This window comes from Triticum aestivum, chromosome 3D (assembly GCF_018294505.1).
Source record: "Triticum aestivum cultivar Chinese Spring chromosome 3D, IWGSC CS RefSeq v2.1, whole genome shotgun sequence".
NCBI classification, from domain to species: Eukaryota; Viridiplantae; Streptophyta; class Magnoliopsida; order Poales; family Poaceae; genus Triticum; species Triticum aestivum.
The window spans coordinates 583,053,424-583,074,954 of NC_057802.1; the positions used below are offsets into that span (position 1 = coordinate 583,053,424).

General features: G+C 46.2%; 5 protein-coding genes across 5 annotated transcripts; 2 read left to right on the forward strand and 3 right to left on the reverse strand.

Annotated features, from left to right (window-relative positions):
• Positions 1–322: 322 nt before the first annotated feature.
• Positions 323–1,451, forward strand: LOC123080688 (probable calcium-binding protein CML10). Its single transcript, XM_044503622.1, has one exon. The coding sequence runs from the start codon at positions 432–434 to the stop codon at positions 1,005–1,007; it is 576 nt and encodes a 191-aa protein (XP_044359557.1). The 5' UTR covers positions 323–431; the 3' UTR covers positions 1,008–1,451.
• Positions 1,452–5,280: 3,829 nt separating this feature from the next.
• Positions 5,281–7,804, forward strand: LOC123080686 (protein GDAP2 homolog). The gene is made up of 3 exons (XM_044503621.1): positions 5,281–5,598; positions 6,607–6,871; positions 7,307–7,804. The coding sequence occupies exons 1-3, from the start codon at positions 5,349–5,351 to the stop codon at positions 7,554–7,556; spliced, it is 765 nt and encodes a 254-aa protein (XP_044359556.1). The 5' UTR covers positions 5,281–5,348; the 3' UTR covers positions 7,557–7,804.
• LOC123080685 (pyrroline-5-carboxylate reductase) lies at positions 7,801–10,602 on the reverse strand. The gene is made up of 7 exons (XM_044503620.1): positions 10,268–10,602; positions 10,060–10,108; positions 9,789–9,880; positions 9,182–9,254; positions 8,586–8,706; positions 8,380–8,485; positions 7,801–8,149 (listed from the first exon to the last, which is right to left on the reverse strand). Exons 1-7 carry the CDS (start codon positions 10,502–10,504, stop codon positions 7,961–7,963), a joined length of 867 nt encoding a protein of 288 aa, XP_044359555.1. The 5' UTR covers positions 10,505–10,602; the 3' UTR covers positions 7,801–7,960.
• Positions 10,603–12,997: 2,395 nt separating this feature from the next.
• On the reverse strand, positions 12,998–14,541 carry LOC123080690 (putative F-box/LRR-repeat protein 23). Its single transcript, XM_044503624.1, has 2 exons — positions 13,823–14,541; positions 12,998–13,719 (listed from the first exon to the last, which is right to left on the reverse strand). The coding sequence occupies exons 1-2, from the start codon at positions 14,242–14,244 to the stop codon at positions 13,527–13,529; spliced, it is 615 nt and encodes a 204-aa protein (XP_044359559.1). The 5' UTR covers positions 14,245–14,541; the 3' UTR covers positions 12,998–13,526.
• Positions 14,542–14,659: 118 nt separating this feature from the next.
• LOC123080689 (U-box domain-containing protein 44) lies at positions 14,660–17,987 on the reverse strand. Its single transcript, XM_044503623.1, has 3 exons — positions 17,463–17,987; positions 16,796–17,096; positions 14,660–16,438 (listed from the first exon to the last, which is right to left on the reverse strand). The coding sequence occupies exons 1-3, from the start codon at positions 17,727–17,729 to the stop codon at positions 14,979–14,981; spliced, it is 2,028 nt and encodes a 675-aa protein (XP_044359558.1). The 5' UTR covers positions 17,730–17,987; the 3' UTR covers positions 14,660–14,978.
• Between the last annotated feature and the right edge of the window lie 3,544 nt (positions 17,988–21,531).

The window sequence follows — 21,531 nt, forward strand, 5'->3', positions numbered from 1 at the left end:
AAGTTGCTCGTGCGGATCCAAAAAGAATTCCACAACACAAGAAGGGGATTAGTCGTGGACACGGTCATCACGGCCGTTGGCTTAATCCGGTAATCCGCGATGTAATCGACGCGTGCGGGACCGGGCCTCCCCTCTCACTATCCATGACGGGCCCACCGTCAGAGACCACGCGCAACCTCCAGCGCGGCCCACGCCCACGCACAGCTAGCCAGAGTCGGAGTCTAGTCGCACACCTTCCTCCGCTCCTTCCTCGCCTCCGAATCTCCTCCAATGGTGGCTGCCTCCTCCTCCATCTATCTATAAATGCCCGACGTCCCCCTCTGGAACGAACCTGCAACCACCGCAGAGCAAGCCATCGAATCGAATCGAGCGGAACCAAAGCCAAGAAGAGTTTCCTCGTTGCTAGCGCCGCTAAGTAGACGTCGTCGGCGATGGGCAAGATCAAGATGCCGGCCCTGTTCCGCCGCCGCTCCTCCTCCAAGTCGCGCTCCGCCTCCCCGCCGCCGCCTCCCCAGGAGGAGCGGGAGGAGAACCGGCCGGCGTCGGGCGCGGGGTCCCCGGCGCGGTCGGCGGAGGAGGAGATGGAGCGGGTGTTCCGCAAGTTCGACGCCAACGGCGACGGCCGGATCTCGCGGCCGGAGCTGGCCGCCCTCTTCGAGAGCCTGGGCCACGCGGCCACCGAGGACGAGCTGACCCGCATGATGGCCGAGGCGGACGCGGACGGCGACGGCTTCATCAGCCTGGAGGAGTTCGCGGCGCTCAACGCCACCGCGCCCGGCGACGACGAGGAGGACCTGCGGCTCGCCTTCAAGGTGTTCGACGCGGACGGCAGCGGCGACATCTCCGCCGCGGAGCTGGCGCGCGTGCTCCACGTCCTCGGCGAGAAGGCCACGGTCCAGCAGTGCCGCCGCATGATCGAGGGCGTGGACAAGAACGGCGACGGCCTCATCTCCTTCGACGAGTTCAAGGTCATGATGGCCTCCGGCTTCGCCGCCAAGATGGCCTGATCCATCCATCCATCCGACCGGCGGCAACGAAGAAAGCTGTACATACATGAGAAGAGCTACGGTTTGGCCACTCACCAGTCTCCAAGCTGAGCCGAACATCGCTATCCCAAAGCGAACCCCATTGGCCATGGTGGTGCCTCCGGAAGAATTGCGAAGGTCGAGCTGAAGGGCACGCACTGCTGCGACATGCCGGAGTGCACGCGGACGGCATCTCTCAGGGGTCATGGAGTCGTGTTTTTCATCACTACGTGACGGACCCGGCGACGCTTCAAGTGAAGGTCGTCGCAAACAAAGGAAGATGTTTAGTGATGTAATACTTGTTCATGAGAGTAGCGGGATACCGTTCAACAAATATTGGTTTAGTTTAGAAAAATAAAATGTACAGTACCATTCCAAAAGTTGGTTGTGAAATTTTGAAGAAAAAAAAAGTTCGTTGTTTTTTTATACAGTGTTAATAAATGTTCTTGTAGTTTAAAAAATCATGTCAAATATTCGTTTAATATAATTTTTGATGTATCTTTGAAAAAAATTAGCATGTACTCTATGTGAAAAAATGTTTAAAAACATGTATTTCAAAATTGTTGAATGAGTATCAAGAAAATGTTATGTATTAATAAAAAAAATAACGTGTATTGAACATGTAGACGTGCAATATAAAAACCCAAAAGCCTAATGAAGAAAGAAGAAACAATGAAAACAAACATAAAAATAAATAAATAAATAAATAACTGGAAAGTAATATAAAAAAAGAAAGCCTAAGAAAATTGTTAAAAAAAACACGGAAATAAAGAAAATAGTGCATAGAAAGCCTATCCCGATGGAACCCGATTTGGGCCGGCCAAAAGTGCGCACGCCTATTGCTCGCAATCGGTGAGAATAGGGGCGAATCCTATCTGGCGCTGCAGACGCCCGTTAATGTGTTTTTTGCAAACCACCCCACCGACGTCACCCCTACGATAACATAGATCTTCTTCCCTGCTTTGTTCTTTTGTTTTCTTATTCTTTTCCCTATTTATTTTTTATTTTTTTCATTTACCTTTTTCGTTTTGTTTTTCCTTTAGTTTTTCTCTACTTTTCCCTTTTTCTTTTTTATAATTCTGTGAATCACCGGATTTTCAAAATCATTGAATTTTTTTCAAATTCGATGAACCCTTTTCTAATTCGATGAACTTTTATCAAAATCAATGAACGTTTTTCAAAATTCATGAACTTTTATGAAAAATTGATGAACTATTTTCAATTTTCTTGAACTATTTTGAATTGCGTGAACTTTTTTGATCCGTGAACTTTTTTCAAACTCATGAACTTTTTAAAATTCGTTAACATTTCTGAAATTAGTGGACCTTTTCAAATTCCATGAACTTTTTCAAATTTATGAATTTTTTTCTCGAATTAGTGAACTTTTTTCAATTTTCGTGAGCTTTTATTAATACCTGAACCTTTTACTTTTGAAACAAATTCATAAACTTTTTTTTAATCTGTGAACTTCTAAATTTTGGCCAGCACTGCTACTATTGTCCTTAAACATCTCGCGGTACTATGATCAGTCATATTTTGCTGAGTCTAGTGGTTAGCGAGGCTCATGCAGCAATGCAGTGGTGTGAGTTCGAATCCACGGAGCAACAATTCTTGCTAGTATTTTTTCACTGTTGTTGCGTGTTCGCGGGCAGGCCCACCAGGGCGCTGCAATGAGCGCCAGCTTGATTACGCGGTTCTGAACTTGCTGAATAGGAGGTCCCGAGAATAGGTCCTGCCCTACCTTCCCCTAAAAAAAAGATCCCACCTTACCTCTCGGGGAGCAACTAATTAACGGGTACTCCTTCGAGAGCCCTCCCAAGGGTCACTTGGGGTCGGCTGGTAGTGCGTCACTTGGCCCAGTCTGAACCGTCGCCACGTGTGTCGCACTCTGGGTGTTCCCTTTGAATTTTATTTTATTTTCTATACGCCTTTTTGGCTTTTAGATTATTTTTTCGGCTTCTCGGTTTTCCCCTGGATTTCTGCCATTTTGTTTTTGGAAAAAACAAAATTTTGCGAGAATAAACATGTTTTCTTCCCGAGAGGCACAAATTTACTTCTTGTGCAGGCACAGATTTGCGTATGCGAGAGACATGGTCGTGACTCCCAAAAAAATGCATCACGAGAGGCACGGACTTACTTTTCGTGGAGACACGGATTTGCTTATAAGAGAGGCACGACCGTGGTTTTGCAGAAAGAAAAAAACACGTTTTCTTCTCTTCCGCGAGAGGCACAAATTTACTTCTCGTGGAGGCACGGATTTGCTTACACGAGAGGCACGACAAAAAAAATATATTTTTTCCTTTCGCAAGAGACACGGATTTAATTCTCGTGGAGGCACGACCTTGACTCTCGAAAAAGGAAAAACATGTATTTTTTTCCGCGAGAGGCACGGGTTTACTTCTCGTGGAGGCACATATTTGCTTCCGCGAACTGTGCCTCTCAGGAAAGGGAAAAACACGTTTTTTTTTCCTTTTGCGAGAGGCATGAATTTGCTTCCGTGAGAGGTGCCTCTTTGAAAGGGCAAAAAAAAACGTGTTTTCCCCTTTGTGAAAGGGAAAAAACGTGCATCCGGTTCAGCTTTTTCGTACTTTTTTTGTGAAAAAGAAGATTATCAAAACCTATCAACATGGCATCTACTTTTGAAGATCTCGTCGCGAGGAATACAATGGTGAAAATTGTTCGAGATTTGGAACGCGTGGTCTGAGTGATAAAACATTTTGAATAAACGAATCTACAAAAAATGGGAAAACTCTCAGGTTGCGACATGCAGTGTGGCACTGTTCACAACCTAGGAAGATGAGACTGATCTTATCAAAGAGTACTCCTTAATGAGTGATTTTGTATCTCTCGCGATAAGCGAGACATAACGCCTGTGCTGGGAGTCACATAAATATACCAAGGGGGGATTTAGGCATTACTTGGGCCTAAGCCAGCCCATAAAATTTCTGTGGGCTAGTTGTGTGTTGCCGTCGTCGATGGGTGATCCTATTTAACGCCCTCAGCACCAGAGAAGCCAATGCAGCGCATAGTGGGCCAGCCCAATTACGCACAGTGCACTGTGTTATATTGCACGAAAAAACCACTTGCAAAAAGTGTGTGTGTGCAGATTCAAAGTCGCACCGATGCATCCCTGGATTTGCTTAGCTAACCACTAGAGCTTGTGAACAGTAGTGATTAATAGCAACACAAACTCTTTTAGAACCAATATAGGCGCGTCGCAAAGATTTTTGAGTTATTTGAACATAATTTGAAAAAGGTTAATTTTGCTCTGAAAAAAGTTCATTAAATTTTGAAAAAGTTCACGCTTTGGAATAAAATTCACAAAAGTTGAAGAAAAGTTCGTCGTATTTGAAAAAACTTCTCTGGTTTTGAAAAACAGTTCATCTATTTCAGAAAAAAGTTTGCCGAATTTGAAAAAATTTCATTGAATTTGAAAAAAATTCACAGATTTTGATAAAAGTTCACTGGTTTTGAAAAAAAGTCCGTCCATTCAGAAAAAGTTTACTGAATTTGAAAAAAGTTCACAGATTTGGAAAAGATAGTTCATTGATTTTTAGAAAATATTCTTGAATTTGGAAAAAAAATCATCGAATTTGGAAAAAAATACTCTATTTTGAAAAAGAAAGCTAATCGATTTTGAAAAAGAAAGTTCACCAAATTTGAAAAATTTGGTGCATAAAAGGTAAAGAAAAAAAGAAAAAGATGAAAGAAAAAAACAGAAAAAGGAAGAAAGAGAAACAAAAAACTGGTCCAGAAAAACTCACAACGAAAAAGAAAAAAAAATCGCCTAGCCAAACTATAAAAGACAAAGGAAATAAGTTGTCAGTGTGTGGTCTGCCTCCGTTGGCTAATGTGAGTGAAGAAACAGTAAGAACGAGCGCCTACATCGCCGAATAGAATCTGCCACCACCGACAAAATACGTGGTTAACACCATGTTAGATACATCGAATTTATTCAAGGCATGGTGGAGGGAGGCTATATTGACATCTTGTCATGTCCTGAATAAAGTTCCGACAAAGGACAATAAGGTCACTCCCAATACTGTTTTATATTGTCATTTATGGAGTGCACCAAGTGTTCCTTCACTGTACATTGTTGTTGTGATTTGTGATGAAAAGTATGTGTCTACAAACATATCTTATTAACCAGCTCTAACGAGTCGAGCCGACTTGAATTCCATCCCTATGTGTGGCCGCGTGCACATGTTCCGCACCACATTTGCCTAAAAAAACCCTCAAAAAAGTTGCTCGACTTTTTTTTTTACTCCGCACCACATACCTGGACCGGACTCTCGGGACTGTGGAGCAGGAGGGGCGGCTGCCATGGCGCTCGCATCGGGCTCGGGCGGCGGCGGCGGGAGCGACTTCTCCGTGATGGTGATAGGCTCCGACTTCGCGGTGGACGCCGGCGCGGCGCTCCTCGCCTCCCCCGCCGACCGCGAGGAGTGGCACGACTGCGCCCCCGACCTCGGCGACGACTTCTCCGACCTCGAGGAGCTCCAGGTGGTCCGCGTGCAGGGCGCGGACAGATCCGGCCGGCCCGTCGTCCGGGTCGTCGGCAAGTTCTTCCCCGGTGCGCCAAACCCCTCCCGTTACTTCCCGTCCTCTCCTCATCCTGGGATTTATCGGGTGGTATTTGGGGATTGCTGGTGCGCGTCTAGGGTTTGGCGCGAGTCGTTCGATGAATTCTTTGCTGTTAGCTCGTAGCTGCATTCCTGGAGTTGGTATGGAGTGATAAATGCATGATATACTTAGGATTTCAGCATATTTATGTCTCGAGCAAATTAGCAATTCTATTGTGACCGGTTGTCAAAAATTGAAAATTCTGGATTTTGGAGAGGCACGGTTCATGATTGTTCATTTCGATAGTTATCTGCTTTGTATGTGGCTTCTTTGCTAGTGGTACCATCCCCTGTTGATCTAGTTTCTGGTTTGATAACAGATTCAGTACTGCAAATTAGTACCCCCTTTTGTAAACTAGTAATAAAAAGTAGTGATCTAATAAAAGATGTTATATTACTCCCTTGGTTCCTAAATATAAGTCTTTTTAGAGATTCCAATGCGGACTACATACAAAGCAAAATGAGTGAATTTACACTCTAAAGTATGTCTATATACATCCGTATGTACTTCATATTGAACTCTCTAAAAAGACTTGTACTTATTTAGGAACAGAGGGAGTACTATTATTTCTCAAAATCTGTTGGCAGACTCGATCATACCATTTTATAAGGGAACTTACATGCCAATTTATATGTAGTTTCTTTGCTAGTAGTGGATGGTTCCTTTCCATGTCATATTGGCTTAACATCCTGTTGGATAACCTTGCATTATTTCTCAAAATCACCTCACAGACACGATCACCATTTGACACAAGGGAGGTTCACAACTTCTACAGGCACTTGATGTTCTGATGCTACAAGCTTTGCCGCTAATATGATACTCTCTCCGTTCCAAAATAAGCGTCGTGGTTTTAGTTCAAATTTGAACTAAAATCATGACCCTTATTTTTGAACGGAGGGAGTATTAGTTTCTACCGCTCCCTGTAACACTCAGATGGCATTTTATTTTTGTATTCCAGCTCCTGTTATAGATGGTGGACGTCTGAAGAGGTATGTGTTTCACAAGCTCCGCACCGAGTTGCCAGAGGGTCCGTTCTGCATCTTGTACGTACACACCACTGTACAATCTGATGATAACAATCCTGGAATGACAATCTTGAGGGGGATTTATGAAGAACTTCCAGCTGAATACAAGGAAAGGCTGCAAATATTCTACTTCCTGCATCCTGGGCTTTATTCCTGGCTCGCCATGGCCACACTAGGCAGGCTCTTCTTAAGCGGAGGGTCAGTTTTCTCTCATACATTTCTTGATCATTAAAAATGCTCAAATATGTCGAGTTGTTTTATAATGATAGCCAGAAAACTTGCATGCCATTTTACAAGGAGCTTGCTTCCAACAACATAAGGAAACTAGTAAATAATTGTCTACAAGCATTATGGTTTTTATTTACCTTCTCTGGATTGTGAATAATTTTGCCGAATGGGCTTCCAGGGTTGTGTTATGCCATTCATGAATCGTAAGAAGTAATCTATACTTGTGACAAGCAAATTGCAGAGACCATCAACTCATTCATTTGTTGATTTGTTACGGTTCAGTCTTGTGTACTTGACTAGATATTGATGGAACATACAATATTGCTACTTTATAGTACCATTTATGTTGTGTACCACTAGCCTTTCGGTGTATACTAACTCATTTTTATTGGTTGTCCATTGCAGGTTGTATTGGAAAATCAAGTATGTTAGTCGGCTGGAGTATCTATGGGGGGACATCAAAAAGGGTGAAGTTGAGATTCCAGATTTTGTTACTGAACATGACAAGATCCTTGAGCACCGACCATTGACAGACTATGGTATAGAACCTGATCCTCTGCATCTCGCTGATATACCTGCTGCGGGGTACTCACTTGGTAGGTATGAAGACAAATGGTCTCCTGAAGATCGCTGGAATTCTCGCAATTACATGTGACATTGTGGTGCTGTTGAAGGCTTGTAAGTTCTCTGTGTACATATGTCATAGCAAATGGCGATGCATACCGGATTGTTGTGGAAACTTTGTTCATAATAAGGTAGTGTCTCAAATTGTGGGCGTGTATGACATATTTGTAGAGACAATACCAAATGGATGACAGATTGGACATACAAAAATGATGTGATTTGACGTTGTCTTGAGTTTCAGATAAGTGCTTGGTTTCTGTGTATGCAAGCACAGGTTAATGCATGCCAATTTTTTGTAACATCACACAGCTAGACCAGGAAAATATGTCGAGAACCTGTTTGGAGTCTGAGATTAAGATCTCATAAATCATGTCTACACCATTTTATTGCGGAATTGTAGCAAAACTAACAATGGCTACCAGGATTATAAGAAGACTAATTTTTCGAGAGCTCTCGGCATCTTGTTGTGGCAGCAACGACGGCATTTATCAGTGTGCCGCGAAACGAACCCTTCTCGAGCTCATGAACACCAGCTATGGTAGTTCCTGCAGGGGAAGTGACCTGATCCTTCAGCTGCCCGGGATGTTTACCCGTCTCGCTAACCATGGTTGCAGCACCTAGCACCTAAATAGCAGATCATATGACAAAAAGAGGTAATGAGAACATGTAGAAGATCAACAAATGACAAAAACAGGATACTGCAAACTTGAGATCAGAATATCATAATTGTTGATATGGTAGAATGCAAATTAATCATAATGTGCAAAGGAACTATGCACATCCCAGCTTAATAACTATGCAAGATAATGTCCAACGGACTATGTAAAATAACAGAATATGGAATGGATACGTACTGTCTGAGCTGCAAGACCAAGAGCAAGATCCCGAGGAAGCCCAGCAGCAACTCCACCATCAGCCATGGCCTCTATTGCCAAGAAAATGTAGGCCGGACCACTACCACTGTATTCAAATAGATGGAAATGCATGTTAACTCTTGAGCCAATCACGGCCTACTCTTGGCATTGCTTCCTTATAGTTTCATATAGAATATGTGACATACCTCAAGCCAGTAACCGCATCAAAATATTTTTCTTCAGCTGTCCAAACTTTTCCAATGGCACTAAATAAGCTTTTGACACGGTTTTCATCATTCTCGGTAGCCGTCTCTCCCAGACACATCACTAAGCACATGAAACAACATCAGCAAGAAACATATGTGTGAAAAATGGCATATTTCTAGTGATACAACCTCCATTTAGTAATTCCACCAGCAACAAAATTTCTACTTATAATAGAGATTCATAACATCACAGAATGGTAGTCATTTTACTGGAAAAACCAAAGTAGATAATGTGTTGCACGTTTCAAATTCAAATTTACATATGTAGGTAATAATGAATCAATAAAGCAGACCGGATTTTGAAGATTTTAAAAGTCGAATCCTTGACATTTCAATTAGGTAAACCTTGTTATTTCATTAGAGACACTAGAAATAGAAAAGAAATTAGAGTTGACTTTTTTCTCAAGGTATCACTAAAGGGAGATCACCACACAATTCGGTCAACTGATAGCTTCACAATATCAGCATTATGTGTGTAGTTGATAGATTAAAAGACAAGAAGTAAGTTTACAGGAGACAGATCTGCATATGTTTACCTGATGCTGCTTGTCCGACAGCAGAGGGGGTGTTTGGCATTACTCTAATAATTCTGCGCTGACCAGACCAATCCTGGGATCAAAAGAGCAAAAAAAACCATAAGACAAAAACAGTCATACTATGTTGAGTAACTCAAGTGGTAGTCTTATTCTTAGTTAGGCAAAAAAGTGCATGGCTCAACTTTGGTACTTGTATGGAGGGTAATTTTACAAACGTCTAGTTCTGGTAGCTGCTTTTATTTTGGCAAATGGAGTACATGGTAAGGTGAACTTTACAAATCTACTCATAGCTCCGCAAATTATATAAATGGAGTATCGGCTTGGTAAGTTGTACTTCAAAAAAGTTCCAATATTGGTTGCCAGGTTCAGCAAAGGCCGCAAAATCAAGATCAGGATTTAATACTGCAAATAAATGTAAAGACAGAAAAAAAAGGAGCTCGCGTGAAGCGAGATGTTTCATGTCCAGCTCAACCCATATACAGAAACATGGCATCAGTTGGCTTCTTCTCGATTGGAATATAGCTAGAAATTATATCATGCAGTGAATACCCTGAATCACCAGTTAACAACGGAAAGCTGAGTAAACCCTGAATGCGGACTGACTGACCTGCAAATCTTTCATCTTGATGCCAGCAGCAATGGAGACAAGAAGCTTTTCTTCAGACAGCAAGGGCTTGAGCTCAACCAGAACCTGCTTCACTGCAATTTCATATATGTGCATTATAATCTCTTAAGCACGCAAAACAAAAGCCCAAAATTGTTAAATCTGAGGCATCAGTGATTGCTTTCAGGGACTAGCAAACACTATGTTGAGCACAAACGTTTGCGATACGCACCAGCGATTGACTGAGGCTAATAATACTAACTAGTGCACTTACCAATCTGGGGCTTGACGGAGATGACGATCACATCGCTGTCGTCGACAACCTAGGACGAGAAGGAAAAAACATCACGTGAGACACGGAGTGGTATGTCAGGCTTGAACACGTGATAGACAGACAGACAGACAGAGATGCTTGGCTGCTTCGAGTACAGGGGGAGGGGGAGGGGGAGGTCAAGCAGATTGGGGAGGAGCAGGAGACGGACCTGGGCGTTGGAGGCGAGGATTGTGGCGCCGAGGGAGGCGAAGGCGGCGGCGCGCTCGGGGCGGCGGTGGGGCGCGGTGCGGACGGCGGAGGCCGGGAGGACGCCCGACGCCGCGACGCCGCGCGCGATGCTCTCGGCCAGGTTCCCCGCGCCGACGAAGCCCAGGCGGAACGCGTCGCCGCCGCTCGCGGGGGCGGGGGGCGCGGGCGCGGCGGGCTGGGGAGGCGCGGCCGCCATTGCGAGGAGAGGGGGGGAGAGGGCCGCGGCGGCTGGAGAGTGGTGAGACTGTTTGGACTCGGGGAGGGAGTTGTTGGCGGCTGGCACACGGGTCTGGCGAGGCGAGGGCTCGGGGAGGTGGACGCTTGGAATGGATCTGTGGGTTTGGACGCTCGGCTCGGCTCGGCTCGGCCAGGCGGCGAGACGTGGGCCGCGGGGGGTGGCGCTTTCTGCTGCTGCCGTTTGGATGGACGCTCCTCCATCAACATGGTTTTTTTTAAAACCACCTCCATCATCATGTTTGCGACCGAAAATATCCGTGCTACGTTTCTTCTTTTGTTTGTTTGGATTGGACTGGATGGATACGCTCGACGGCTCCACGCAACAACAACAAAAAAAATCCCATGGAGAGCAGATCCTAAACAAACAAACAAACACGATCCAACGGTGCAAGCACCCGCAGACATTGTTTTGTACTACCTCTCTCAATTTGAACTGAAAAAAACGTTTTATATTTGACATGGAGGGGTCACACAACTCTTTTCGGCTGGCATTGCAATTCCATTATTACCGTTTTTCGAGATTCCATTAACCGTCTAGAATCTCACCCTTTGAGCTTCTCTTACGCCCCCCGCTTTCTTCTTGATTTATCTTGGCTTGTCTCGCCTGCCTTTCTCCAATCTGATCATAAGTGAATGTTGTTTCAAGGATCTCAACCATTTCGTCGCCAAGAATAGCACGGGTCTTGCCAATCTCCACGGCAATCTTTGGCCTGGTTTAGTTCATAAAGGTCCACTATGTAAAAGTAAGAAAATTGTATGTGTTGATGGTGGAAATACAACTTAGGGATCTAAGGTTGGATGCTCTCACATGTTTTTTTTTGGCGAGGGTCTCGAATGTTTCTTAATCCCCCCAATGGCCCTACCTGCATCACTATTCATATGTACACATGCATGCTCCAATGACGGGGCTAGCCAAAGCTGAGCTGACTATATTGCGACCAAATAAGAGTTTGACATTCCCGCCCAAAAAAGCATTTTTGTAGGTATTGGAGTTGAGAGCATTCACTAATCACTAGATTAAATGAAACATAATCAATTATAAATTGGTCTTCCTTGGAGCTTCGGGTGCGTACCTTGGGCTTCCCATTACCATAAGAAGATTTTGAAGGCTGACTAGGGTCATCTTGTGGCGAAAGTTGCAAAACGTGTCAACCCTTGGCAAGGAGGATTTTTTTTTTCTTCAAGTAAAAACCATCCTCACTAATGCCTGCCTCTCAAATCTTCCTTCTTGCACGATGGGATTGTCTTTACTTCCTGATGGTACCATAGGGAATTCAATAAAGAGAGGGATGCTTCTTTGGGGAAGGTGAAACCTAAAAGGAATTATCACATTGTTAAGTGGCCAGAAATTTGTCGCCTCAAAGATTGTGTGTCTCTAGGGGTGCTCAAATCGAAACTAACGAATATATCTATCATGGCTAGATGAATTTGAAATTGTATTTGGTTCAAAATAGCTTACGGAAATCAATCATGTTTGCTAAGTATATGGGTGCTTCAGATATTTTCTCTTTCTTGAGCTAGGAAAACTCTCAGTTCTACTTCTGGGTGCTTCAGATATTTTCTCTTTCTTGAGCTAGGGAAACTCTTAATTCTAATTCTGGGTGCTTCAAATATTTTCTCTTCCTTGAGCCAGGGAAACTCTCAATTCTAATGCACCTCACAACTTATCAAACACTACTTCAACATGGGGGCAAACCATTCCATTGGTGAAGGGTGGCGTAGCTGTTTCTTTTGGACAAATTGGTGGCTAGGTGACACCACCTTCAAGGATCGCTTCCCGTTGATGTTCGACATTTGCGTTGACCCTGCGATTTTTGTCTCATCGGTGTTCTCGTCCAATGAATGGCCACAAAACCCATGCTTCTTTCCATCCTGTTGAGAGAAGTCCTTGCCAAAATTCATTCACAGACTGCTCTCTTGGCTTCTTCCATGCGTGCATACTTTTCATCATCCCAAGGTATCGTTGGTTCCCCATCACTTTTGCTGAACTCGTGAACATGTTTTCTCACGAAGATGCTGATATAATTTTTCGAACCATGCTGCAGAGTTGCATGTGTATTCAATAAGTATATGATACAAAGCCAAAGAAGGATGGCAGATACAATGCAAGAGGCATGACTCAGCAAACAACCTAAACGACTTGCTACAAGACGACGACAAACGACTGAAGCACAAGCATTACAAGGACGGATCCACCAAATACTCGAGCCAAATCCCTTGCATGAGAATAGGCGGAATATCATCGAGCAACCGATAAAGCCACCAGTCGAACGACGATGGACTAGCCTCCACCCAGTCCATAGATGAGGGTCCGAGGAGGTTACGGACAACACCGAGGGAAGCAAAAGAGCCCATGACAAAGCGACGAACCTCCACATGACCACAACCAAATCCACTCACCGCCCAAAGATGCGGATGAAGCCAACCAGCGTGCGAGCCCACAATCAGACGATAAACCACCACACAACCACGGCCAAATCCGTCGAGTGGTCGAACATGCGCTGACGGGAGGCGGATGCTGCAACACCAACAAAAAAACACCACATCCACGATCACGACAAAAACAAGGAGCGGGAGAAGCATGTTTTCTCACCATGGCTTGGCTTTCTCTCCGGAGTTCACCTTGTGAGGGTGAAATGTTTTTACAAATTGTCTTAACTTGAAAAAACGTCTTATATTGTGGGATAGACGGAATACGTGATAAGATCACAAAAATGACTAACATCTACATATAGCCAAAACACAAAGAGCATGTAAACTAATTAACTAGCTAGCTTGCATATAGCCATGGAGCCTGAGGCAAAACTAAAACTTAAAGCCGGGAATAGTCTGCTGCAACAGATGATCATTCATCATGTTCGTCTGCGTACTCTTGAGCCATTTGTCTGCAGCAGCCGCATCCGCCACCGGTCGACCAGCGCGGCAGCCGGAGGTCCCGGATCCTGCTCTCGCACCTAGCTACGAGCCTTTTTCCCGTTGCTTCAGCCGCCGGCGTCGAGCAGCCGGAGACGCGGGCAGTGGTCGAGGACGGCGCACAGCATAGCGTGGTCGAAGTATCCCCCCGCCACCACGAGCTGCTCCAGAAGGGGCAGCTTCTCCATCGCCGTCGTGCCAAGCTGGCAGCCGTGCATGTCAAGCATGCTCGTCACGTGGAGGCTCCTCAGCAGCGGCGTGCTGCACGGAGATCATGCACGCTCCTCGGTTAGATCACGTCATGTGTTGGTAGATGGATCTATTGCTAATTGGAAGTTTGATCGGATTACGGTGGCGTACGTACTTGTCGGCGAGGTAGACGAGGAGGTCGCCGTCGACGCGGCCGCGGAAGGACTCGCACCAGCCGGCGCTGCGGTCCACGGCGGCGCGCGCCATCGCCTGCCACCCCGCCGGAGCGTCCTTGTCCCCGTCCTCGTCGGAGGCGAGGTCGATGCGCCGCCACAGCAGCGGGTCCTCGACGGCCGCGCGCCGCCACGACGCGCACGCCAGCCCTGGCCCCGTCCCGCGGAGGACGTCGGTCTGATGAAGCCGCCCGAGGATCGCGCGCAGGGCGGTGCCGGGCAGCGCCGCCCAGTCCCTCCAATCTGCTGGCCGAGAAGCGGGACGCTCCTTCTCCTTCCTGCCGTGGCGGGGCCGTGCGCGGCGAAGGCCAAGGCACCGCGGGAAGACGAAGACGGCTTTCCTCCGCTTGGTTTCCATGACCATGATGATTTCTTTGAGATTTCACGTGGGCGAAATCGGCGAGGAGATGAATATGGCTATGGCAATGGATCCAAGAGATCAGAAGTCTTTAATTGTCACCGGCGATCGTACATTGGCAAGTCTCTCCGGAGGGGAAGAAAATTAAAATATGGACGTAATCCTTCGTCCGCAGGTCTCTCCCGAAAGACAGGACCTAGGGGTGACAATTTCTTTCTAGAGATCAAACGGCTACGAGGGCGTTCGCTGGGAGTTCCTTCCCAGTGAACGTTCACCAGTTAGCATTGCCGGAGAAAAAAGACTCAAGCAACTTGCTGTGCCCGTGCGGCTGTCTGCAATCGTGGATTCATGGTAACCCAATTTACAATCGCTGGGAGTCGAACAAATGTGCTGTACAAAACAATTGCTGCATGTATATATCTACATATCAACGAAGTATCTCGCTGGACATATAATTGACCTAAGCTATAAAACTTTGCATCTTTCTCTCATCTGAGTAACACACTCCTTTATAACTAACAAAAATGAGCAGGAAAATACAGAGCAGCCGTGTTGACACTACTGCACAATAACAATATCTCCCTTTACAGATAAACCGGTAGATCGATAAACATCTTGCTGGAGAAAGGAGATGTTGCACTTCAAACATCCTGTCAAGTACTGTATGTATCAGGCATCCTTCAAGGGGCACCGGTGGTTGCCCAGGTCATTCAACCAGCATCACTGCACAACGGCTATGCTTAAAAGTAGCTGGACTGCGTTTGAAGTAGCTGAAGGTGAGCAAGTATCCTGCCGATCATCGGTTTCAGGACAGGGTCGCCTTTCTGAGCGAGATCGATGAGCAGAGCCTGCGCGATCCCGCCGTACTGCTCTCTGTGCTCTTCGAGCCGGAAGAACCTCTCCAGTATCCATATCGCCTTGTCCTGGGAGGTCAACTCGCCTGCCTCGGCGACTCTCAGCAGAGCATGGACACCTGACGCCTTCTCTATCGCCCTGCTCCCGTTCTCCCAGATCTCGTCCTGCACGAGGGTAGCCAGTGCTTCCAGCACCGCTCCATCTGCTTCTCGCTCTTCGCCTTCTAGTATTTTGACCAGAGGGTTGACGGCACCAGCTTTTACCAAGCAGAAAGTGCTTTTGATAGTGCACTGGTAATCATGAACTATACAGTAAGATTCGGCTGATGGGGGAACACAAAGCCACCTTGGAGATTTTGCTTTGCGTAATGCTACTGAATTCTGTGACAGTTGAGCCAAAGATGTCGCTGATTTAGACTTTGCCTTTACTGATCCTTCTGAAAGCAGCTTGACGAGCCAAGGAAGTACCCCATGTCCAACTGCTAAGCTTTGTAGTTTCTTATCCCAAGGAACGGTGAACCTGGTTAACACACCAGCAATGCCCTCGAGTAACCACATTTTTTGTGGCGACGGAGACGCTGAGATGTTTGCCTCCAATAAGGAGATCAGAACTGGAAGCAAGTTTGCTTGTGTGAGAAACTTAGTGATGTTCTTATCTGACACCGGGAGGTTACTTAGGACACCAACAGCTGCAGCCTTCTCGGCAATCCCAGGTGTAGGAGAAGCAATAATCTTCACTAAGATATCAAGATGGGTCTCCCTGATCTGTTCGGCCAATTCTTGTGAAGCATCTTTTGATAGATGGAACATTAGATTCAAAGCAGCAACTTTGATACCAACATTCTTTTCTCTAAGGAATGGCAGGAGGAGCTGCACTCCACCATTTTGTCTAATTTTAGCTCTAGCCCTCTTAGCATTTGTGTGCCCACAAATACTATTGAGGGCCCTTAAAAGATGAAGTTGAATTACTGGACACGATAAGTTAAGAAGTGAGAGCATCTGAGGAGCTGCATCCCTATGTAGTAGGATACGATCAGATTCTGCTAAATTTGAGAGTATAGCTGCGGCTGGCTCTCTAAGGGTCATGAGCACTGATGTGACCGAGCAAAGGAGTTGAAGCAGTGATCCAGTTATGCCACAATTTATCAAAATTTCTGCGTTTTGCAAAGAGCTAGAGAGATTACGCAAGGCGGCTAGCACCGAGTGCTTGGCTTCATGGTTTCCAGATTTAAACATCTCCACAAGGGGCTCGACTGCTCCATCTTCTCCAAGGGAAGATTTCATCTGTTCAGAGAGGAACATCTTAGAAATAGCGGTTGCCATTAGGATCTTGTTCATATCTGAACCTGTAAAAACAGAAAATAAACCTTAGAACATCATTATAGCTAGATGACACACAGCTGCGCTGAAAGTAAGGGGGATTCAGCTAGTCAGATTAATTTCGAAGTCTTGTCCTGTTTTTCTCACGGTTCTGGGTTGCACTCTCTTATTGCTTGTTGCATTATTTTCATGGTTTTACATGACCTCATCTTCAATTTTATGGCTCGGATCTCACATGTGCATTTTGAGAAGCTCTTAATTGGTTTATCGCATAGAAAGGGAGAAGCTCATAACCCCCTGATTTTGACGAATACCACTATAACTCACACTTACATATGCTAGAACATGGCAGTGTGATGCAGAGTGTAGAATAATTAAAATACCTTCTTTCAGGTAATGTATCAATGGTCGAAAATAGCCAGCCTCCGCCATGAGCAGCACATTTTGTGGGTTGCACGACAAAATGTGCAGCAACTTCTCTGCGTCATCATAGGTGCCTGATTCATGTGCATTCCTGAGCGTAACCAGCATCACTATACATCCCTTGATCCTGCCAATCCTCTGCCGGACCTGCGGAATGTCTGACAAATCCAATAGCAGCGCAATTGCTTCATTTCTCTCGTCGACGTCTCTAGACAAGGAACGTACGATGCTTGAAAGTGCCTCAATGCTTGCCATCCTCTCCTGCAAAGCCATGCGGAAAATACAATCAGATTGGGAAGCATGATCGGGTTGGTTATTTATTGTACTCTGATGATGAACTACTAGTCTTCAACCATCATATTCTGCAAAATGAAAAACTTATATAATCAAGTACGCCTAATCGCGTCCGCACGGCAAGCCACTGTGCCGTGCGGCGAGCGGTTGGGCACAGGTCGAAATTCCTACAGCTGTCCACTTCCGTGGTTCCATGATCCAAAACAACACTAAATTCAGCTTCGAAATACTCCCAGGAGGAGCCATTCAAGACCATCCCTCCACGAGCATACCGTCGAACACATAGGGTGCACGGCCACAAGAGGCCAAACAGCGTCCGCTCGGCTCACTCACCTTGGTCTCGGCGCCGGCGCAGCCCGCGAGGCGCCGCAGCGCGGCCATGACGAGGACCCTGACCTCGGCGTCCCCCGCGCCGGCGAGCCGCGCGAGCAGCGCCGGCACCAGGACCCCGCCCTCCTCGTCCTCCCCGAGCCTCCCCTCGGCGGCCAGCGCTGCCACCTCCCGCGCCACGGCGCCGAGCTCGGGCCCGGCGCCGTTCTTGACGCGCACCAGGAGGTCCTCCACGTCCACCGCCGCCCGGCGGCCCGCCCCCGGCGGCATCGCGGCGCGCCCAAGAAGCGAACGGCACTGCCTGTAAGTGTAACCGGCACCCGTGCGGAGGCGAAGGTGTGCCGTAGCAGGAGGAGGAGTGGGCGTGGTGGTGATGGTGGTGGTATAGCGAGCGGAGGAGGGGGGAGGGGGGAAGAAGAGGTCAAGTCGTCCATGGGGGAGGGAGGGGAGGCGACCAGCCCGAGGCTGGGAGGCGCCGGCGGTCGCTGTCTGTCCGCCTCAGCTTTCCGGTTTTCGCGACGCGCGGCGAGTGAAGTGAGCCAGACGGGATAGCTCATCGCGTCGCGTGTTTCATCGGTTTACGACCGAGTCGGACGACAGGATGCTGCCTCGATTTGCAACGCACTCACGGCCAGTGGCTATGAATGGCTTGTCAACCAATAATTTGATTTTTTATATATATAAAAACCAATAATTTGAATTTGACTCGGGCCGTTTCAAATCTAGTGTGTTTCACATGATTGTCAAATTTAGCCCCAAATATGGGTAGTAGTCGATGTTCCTATTTGATATTCCCCGGAATTATTGAAATAATGGCTGTTTTTTTTAGCATGATAGAAACGTAGATACTCACATACACACAACCCTACAAATGCTTTATAATAATTCAGAAAAAAATGCAAGAACCAGTGGCAAGTCTAAGACTTCACCCCTCATGAGTTGTTTTCATCACAAGGAAAGCTGCGCGCGATTCACTTAAAATATCTGAACTTTAGTATTATTTTCTGATGCCGGATGAGGCGGTAAGTGGATCCTTGGATTTCATCATAAAAGTTTGGTTTTTTTAGATGATTGCATGTTGTTTTCTCCTTCTGGCCTCCCATTCTCAGTTGCGTGTCATAACCTTGGATAAAACCTTATCTGAAAGTCCAATGATAGTGGTACTTTACGGGCTTGCATAGTTTTCCTTTTGTAGGGCACTTAGTTACCTTGGTTCGGTTTTGTCTTTGCATCAAACTGCTTGCCACGACGGTTTTGGAGAGCTTGTTTTAGAGTTTTGGATGTCTTACCTATCTGTTAGCATCGAGTGAAGGTATAATTGGTAGACATATGTGTCTAGATGTCGTGACCTTTAGATGAAAGAAAAAAATAGATTATGGACTTCGGCGAGACTCAACCACAGTATAAGTGGATCCTGGTCAAGGAGATCTGGTTGTTTTGCTTTTGCAGGTGGAGGTGAACCATAATTCCTTTTTTTCTTGCCTTGAAAAAGCATTAGAGAGTTGTGCCATTTTTCATAAAAGGATAGCCAAGTGGCTTATACAATCACTTTCATCTTACAATCTCTTTCATCTAACCCTAATCTAAGATATTAACCACCAGTTAAACTGTGTGACCATAGTGACAAGGAATCATCTTGCTTGGCCAGATCATCAAGGTTGCATCTTGACCGAGGTTGGACACCTTCGTAGCACAACCATATCTCCAGATTGTCTGGGTCACCGTACCCCCGACTATATCCAACTAGAGGAGTATGCGGGCCTGAGAACAACACCCCCTAGGAAGGATCAGCAACGACATGCATTGTGTCCTTGAAACTCTCGCCCTGAGCAGCGACCAGCACTAGAGAGACATTCTACCACCACTAGCCTCTTGCTAGCCGCTCCACAATAGGTCATGTGCACACCAAACAGAGAAGTTATATCTCTAAAATGATGCTTTGGGGTTATTACACCATTGCATGCTCACCCCCGAGGGATCCCGACCCTGAGCTCCATGAAATGCGTAGATTTGCCGTGAAGATAGGATGTGTTGGGGAACTTGGCCTTGGATGCTATGGTCGATGTTTCTCATGACACTTGTTTTCTCACTCCCAATTTTTAGCTTTAGCTTTTCAGTCATAAGTTAGTCGTTGTATCAGGTGAAAACTCAAATTCGGTGAAAATATGGAAACATCGAGCCCTAACCATCAGATGATGGATGGACAACCTTGATGCAAGGTGGGATGTCGTTCATCAACTGACCATTCTTTTTGCAGAAATCCTCCTATCTTCTCCCCGTACTGCAGTGACTAACTACTTCTCCTACCTTGAGCTTGGGTTGCAGTCTAGCAGGCTGGGTAAATCCAATGTCCCGAGGAAAATAAAATCGCAATGCTAGCCGGTGACAAGCGGCACGACGACACTGACCCTCTCCGTGTTAATCCATGTGCCTTACATGACACCCTCACAGGTTCTTCTTGTGCATTGTCATATTGTGACTGCGACTCTTCAACCCTCTCGTAGCTAGCCCAACCTGGAGACCAACGAGACGACAGTGCCGCTTAACACGACATGTCACTCCTTCCTCGATGATTTCATCATGGTGCCATCCTGCCTTAAACCGCACTCAAGCGGCCCCATGCATCTCCTGCCACACGCTCTGTCCCTTTCCACAATAATTTTCTGTCAAAATTCGTTCAACTTCATTGAGCGATGAATTTCTAAATCCAAATTGAAAATAACATCTGATTCCATTTGTAACCAAAATAAGGAACAAACGTTGTGAGAGGATTTGGTATCATCCATTGGTACCAAGAACGAAGAATTGTAGCTGTTGTGTAGAACCAATTAAGAAAGGGAGAAATTCAGCTACGCATCTTCAACCGCGTGAGAACCTCTTAGTCAAGCATGTTTGACTTAGAGTATTATTGGGCACCAGTGTGCTAAAAAATATTTGTGTTGTCATGCGTAACTATTGCCAATTTGTTAGTAGTCCGGGGTGCTACACCATTGCATGGTAACCGCCAAAAAATGTGTCTATGAACTTTGCAACATAAGTCTAGCTAGCAACAACGAATTTTCAGTATTTTACCGTATGATCAAACATAATTTTCTTTGCCAATGACTTCAGTAACTAATTCTTTTTAAGCTAAAAAATGTGGAATATTGTTTTGGTCAATATATAAAGCTAACATGTGGGTGTACCAATGAACCAAGAATAGTAGCCATTGTGAAGGACCAATTAAAAAAAGGGAAATTTAGCTAGTACTAATAAGATGCATCTTCTTTTCTGGAAGCAATCACGTGAGTGCTCTTAGTTGTTTGATTTAGAGTATTATTGGGCACCAAGTGTGTTGAAAAATATTTGTCTTGCCGTGCGTAACTACTACCAATCCGTAGAAGTTAGCTGTTGGGGAACGTAGTATTTCAAAAAATTTCCTATGATCACGCAAGATCTATCTAGGAGAAGCATAGCAACGAGCGGGGAGAGTGTGTCCACGTACCCTCGTAGACCGAAAGCGAAAGCGTTTACTAACGCGGTTGATGTAGTCAAACGTCTTCGCGATTCAACCGATCCAAGCACCGAACGTACGGCACCTCCGCGTTCAGCACACGTTCAGCTCGATGACGTCCCTTGAGCTCTTGATCTAGTTATGGCTGAGGGAGAATTCCGTCGGCACGATGGCGTGGCGACGGTGATGATGAAGTTACCGGCGCAGAGTTTCGCCTAAGCAGTACGACGATATGACCGAGGTGTGTAACTGTGGAGGGGGGCACCGCACACGGCTAAGAGAAGGCTTGGTGTGTCTTTGGGGTGCCCTCCTCCCACGTATATAAAGGGGGAGGAGAGGTGGCCGGCCCAAGGGGGGGCGCGCCATGGGGGACTGTCCTACTTGGACTCCTGGTCCAAGTAGGATTCGCCCCCCTTCCTATTCCTACTAGGAGAAGGGGGGAAGGAGGAGGAGGAGGAGAGAAGGAAAGGGCGGCCGCCCCCAACCCTAGTCCAATTCGGTTTGGGCTTGGGGGGCCGCGCACCTCCACCTGGCCGCCGCGTCCTCTCTCCACTAGGGCCCATAAAGGCCCATTAACTC

What these genes read in the sequence shown, in the direction of transcription:
- LOC123080686 (XM_044503621.1), top strand. Translation starts at nt 5,349, where the DNA reads ATGGCGCTCGCATCGGGCTCGGGCGGCGGCGGCGGGAGCGACTTCTCC. An exon ending in CGTCGGCAAGTTCTTCCCCG is followed by an intron (nt 5,599 to 6,606) that starts GTGCGCCAAACC and finishes TTTGTATTCCAG; the next exon opens with CTCCTGTTATAGATGGTGGA. An exon ending in AGGCTCTTCTTAAGCGGAGG is followed by an intron (nt 6,872 to 7,306) that starts GTCAGTTTTCTC and finishes TGTCCATTGCAG; the next exon opens with GTTGTATTGGAAAATCAAGT.
- LOC123080688 (XM_044503622.1), top strand. Translation starts at nt 432, where the DNA reads ATGGGCAAGATCAAGATGCCGGCCCTGTTCCGCCGCCGCTCCTCCTCC.
- LOC123080689 (XM_044503623.1), bottom strand. Translation starts at nt 17,729, where the DNA reads ATGCCGCCGGGGGCGGGCCGCCGGGCGGCGGTGGACGTGGAGGACCTC. An exon ending in GCGCCGGCGCCGAGACCAAG is followed by an intron (nt 17,097 to 17,462) that starts GTGAGTGAGCCG and finishes ATGGCTTTGCAG; the next exon opens with GAGAGGATGGCAAGCATTGA. An exon ending in GATACATTACCTGAAAGAAG is followed by an intron (nt 16,439 to 16,795) that starts GTATTTTAATTA and finishes CTGTTTTTACAG; the next exon opens with GTTCAGATATGAACAAGATC.
- LOC123080685 (XM_044503620.1), bottom strand. Translation starts at nt 10,504, where the DNA reads ATGGCGGCCGCGCCTCCCCAGCCCGCCGCGCCCGCGCCCCCCGCCCCC. An exon ending in TCCTCGCCTCCAACGCCCAG is followed by an intron (nt 10,109 to 10,267) that starts GTCCGTCTCCTG and finishes TTCTCGTCCTAG; the next exon opens with GTTGTCGACGACAGCGATGT. An exon ending in TGTCGGACAAGCAGCATCAG is followed by an intron (nt 8,707 to 9,181) that starts GTAAACATATGC and finishes TCATGTGCTTAG; the next exon opens with TGATGTGTCTGGGAGAGACG.
- LOC123080690 (XM_044503624.1), bottom strand. Translation starts at nt 14,244, where the DNA reads ATGGTCATGGAAACCAAGCGGAGGAAAGCCGTCTTCGTCTTCCCGCGG. An exon ending in CTCGTCTACCTCGCCGACAA is followed by an intron (nt 13,720 to 13,822) that starts GTACGTACGCCA and finishes ATCTCCGTGCAG; the next exon opens with CACGCCGCTGCTGAGGAGCC.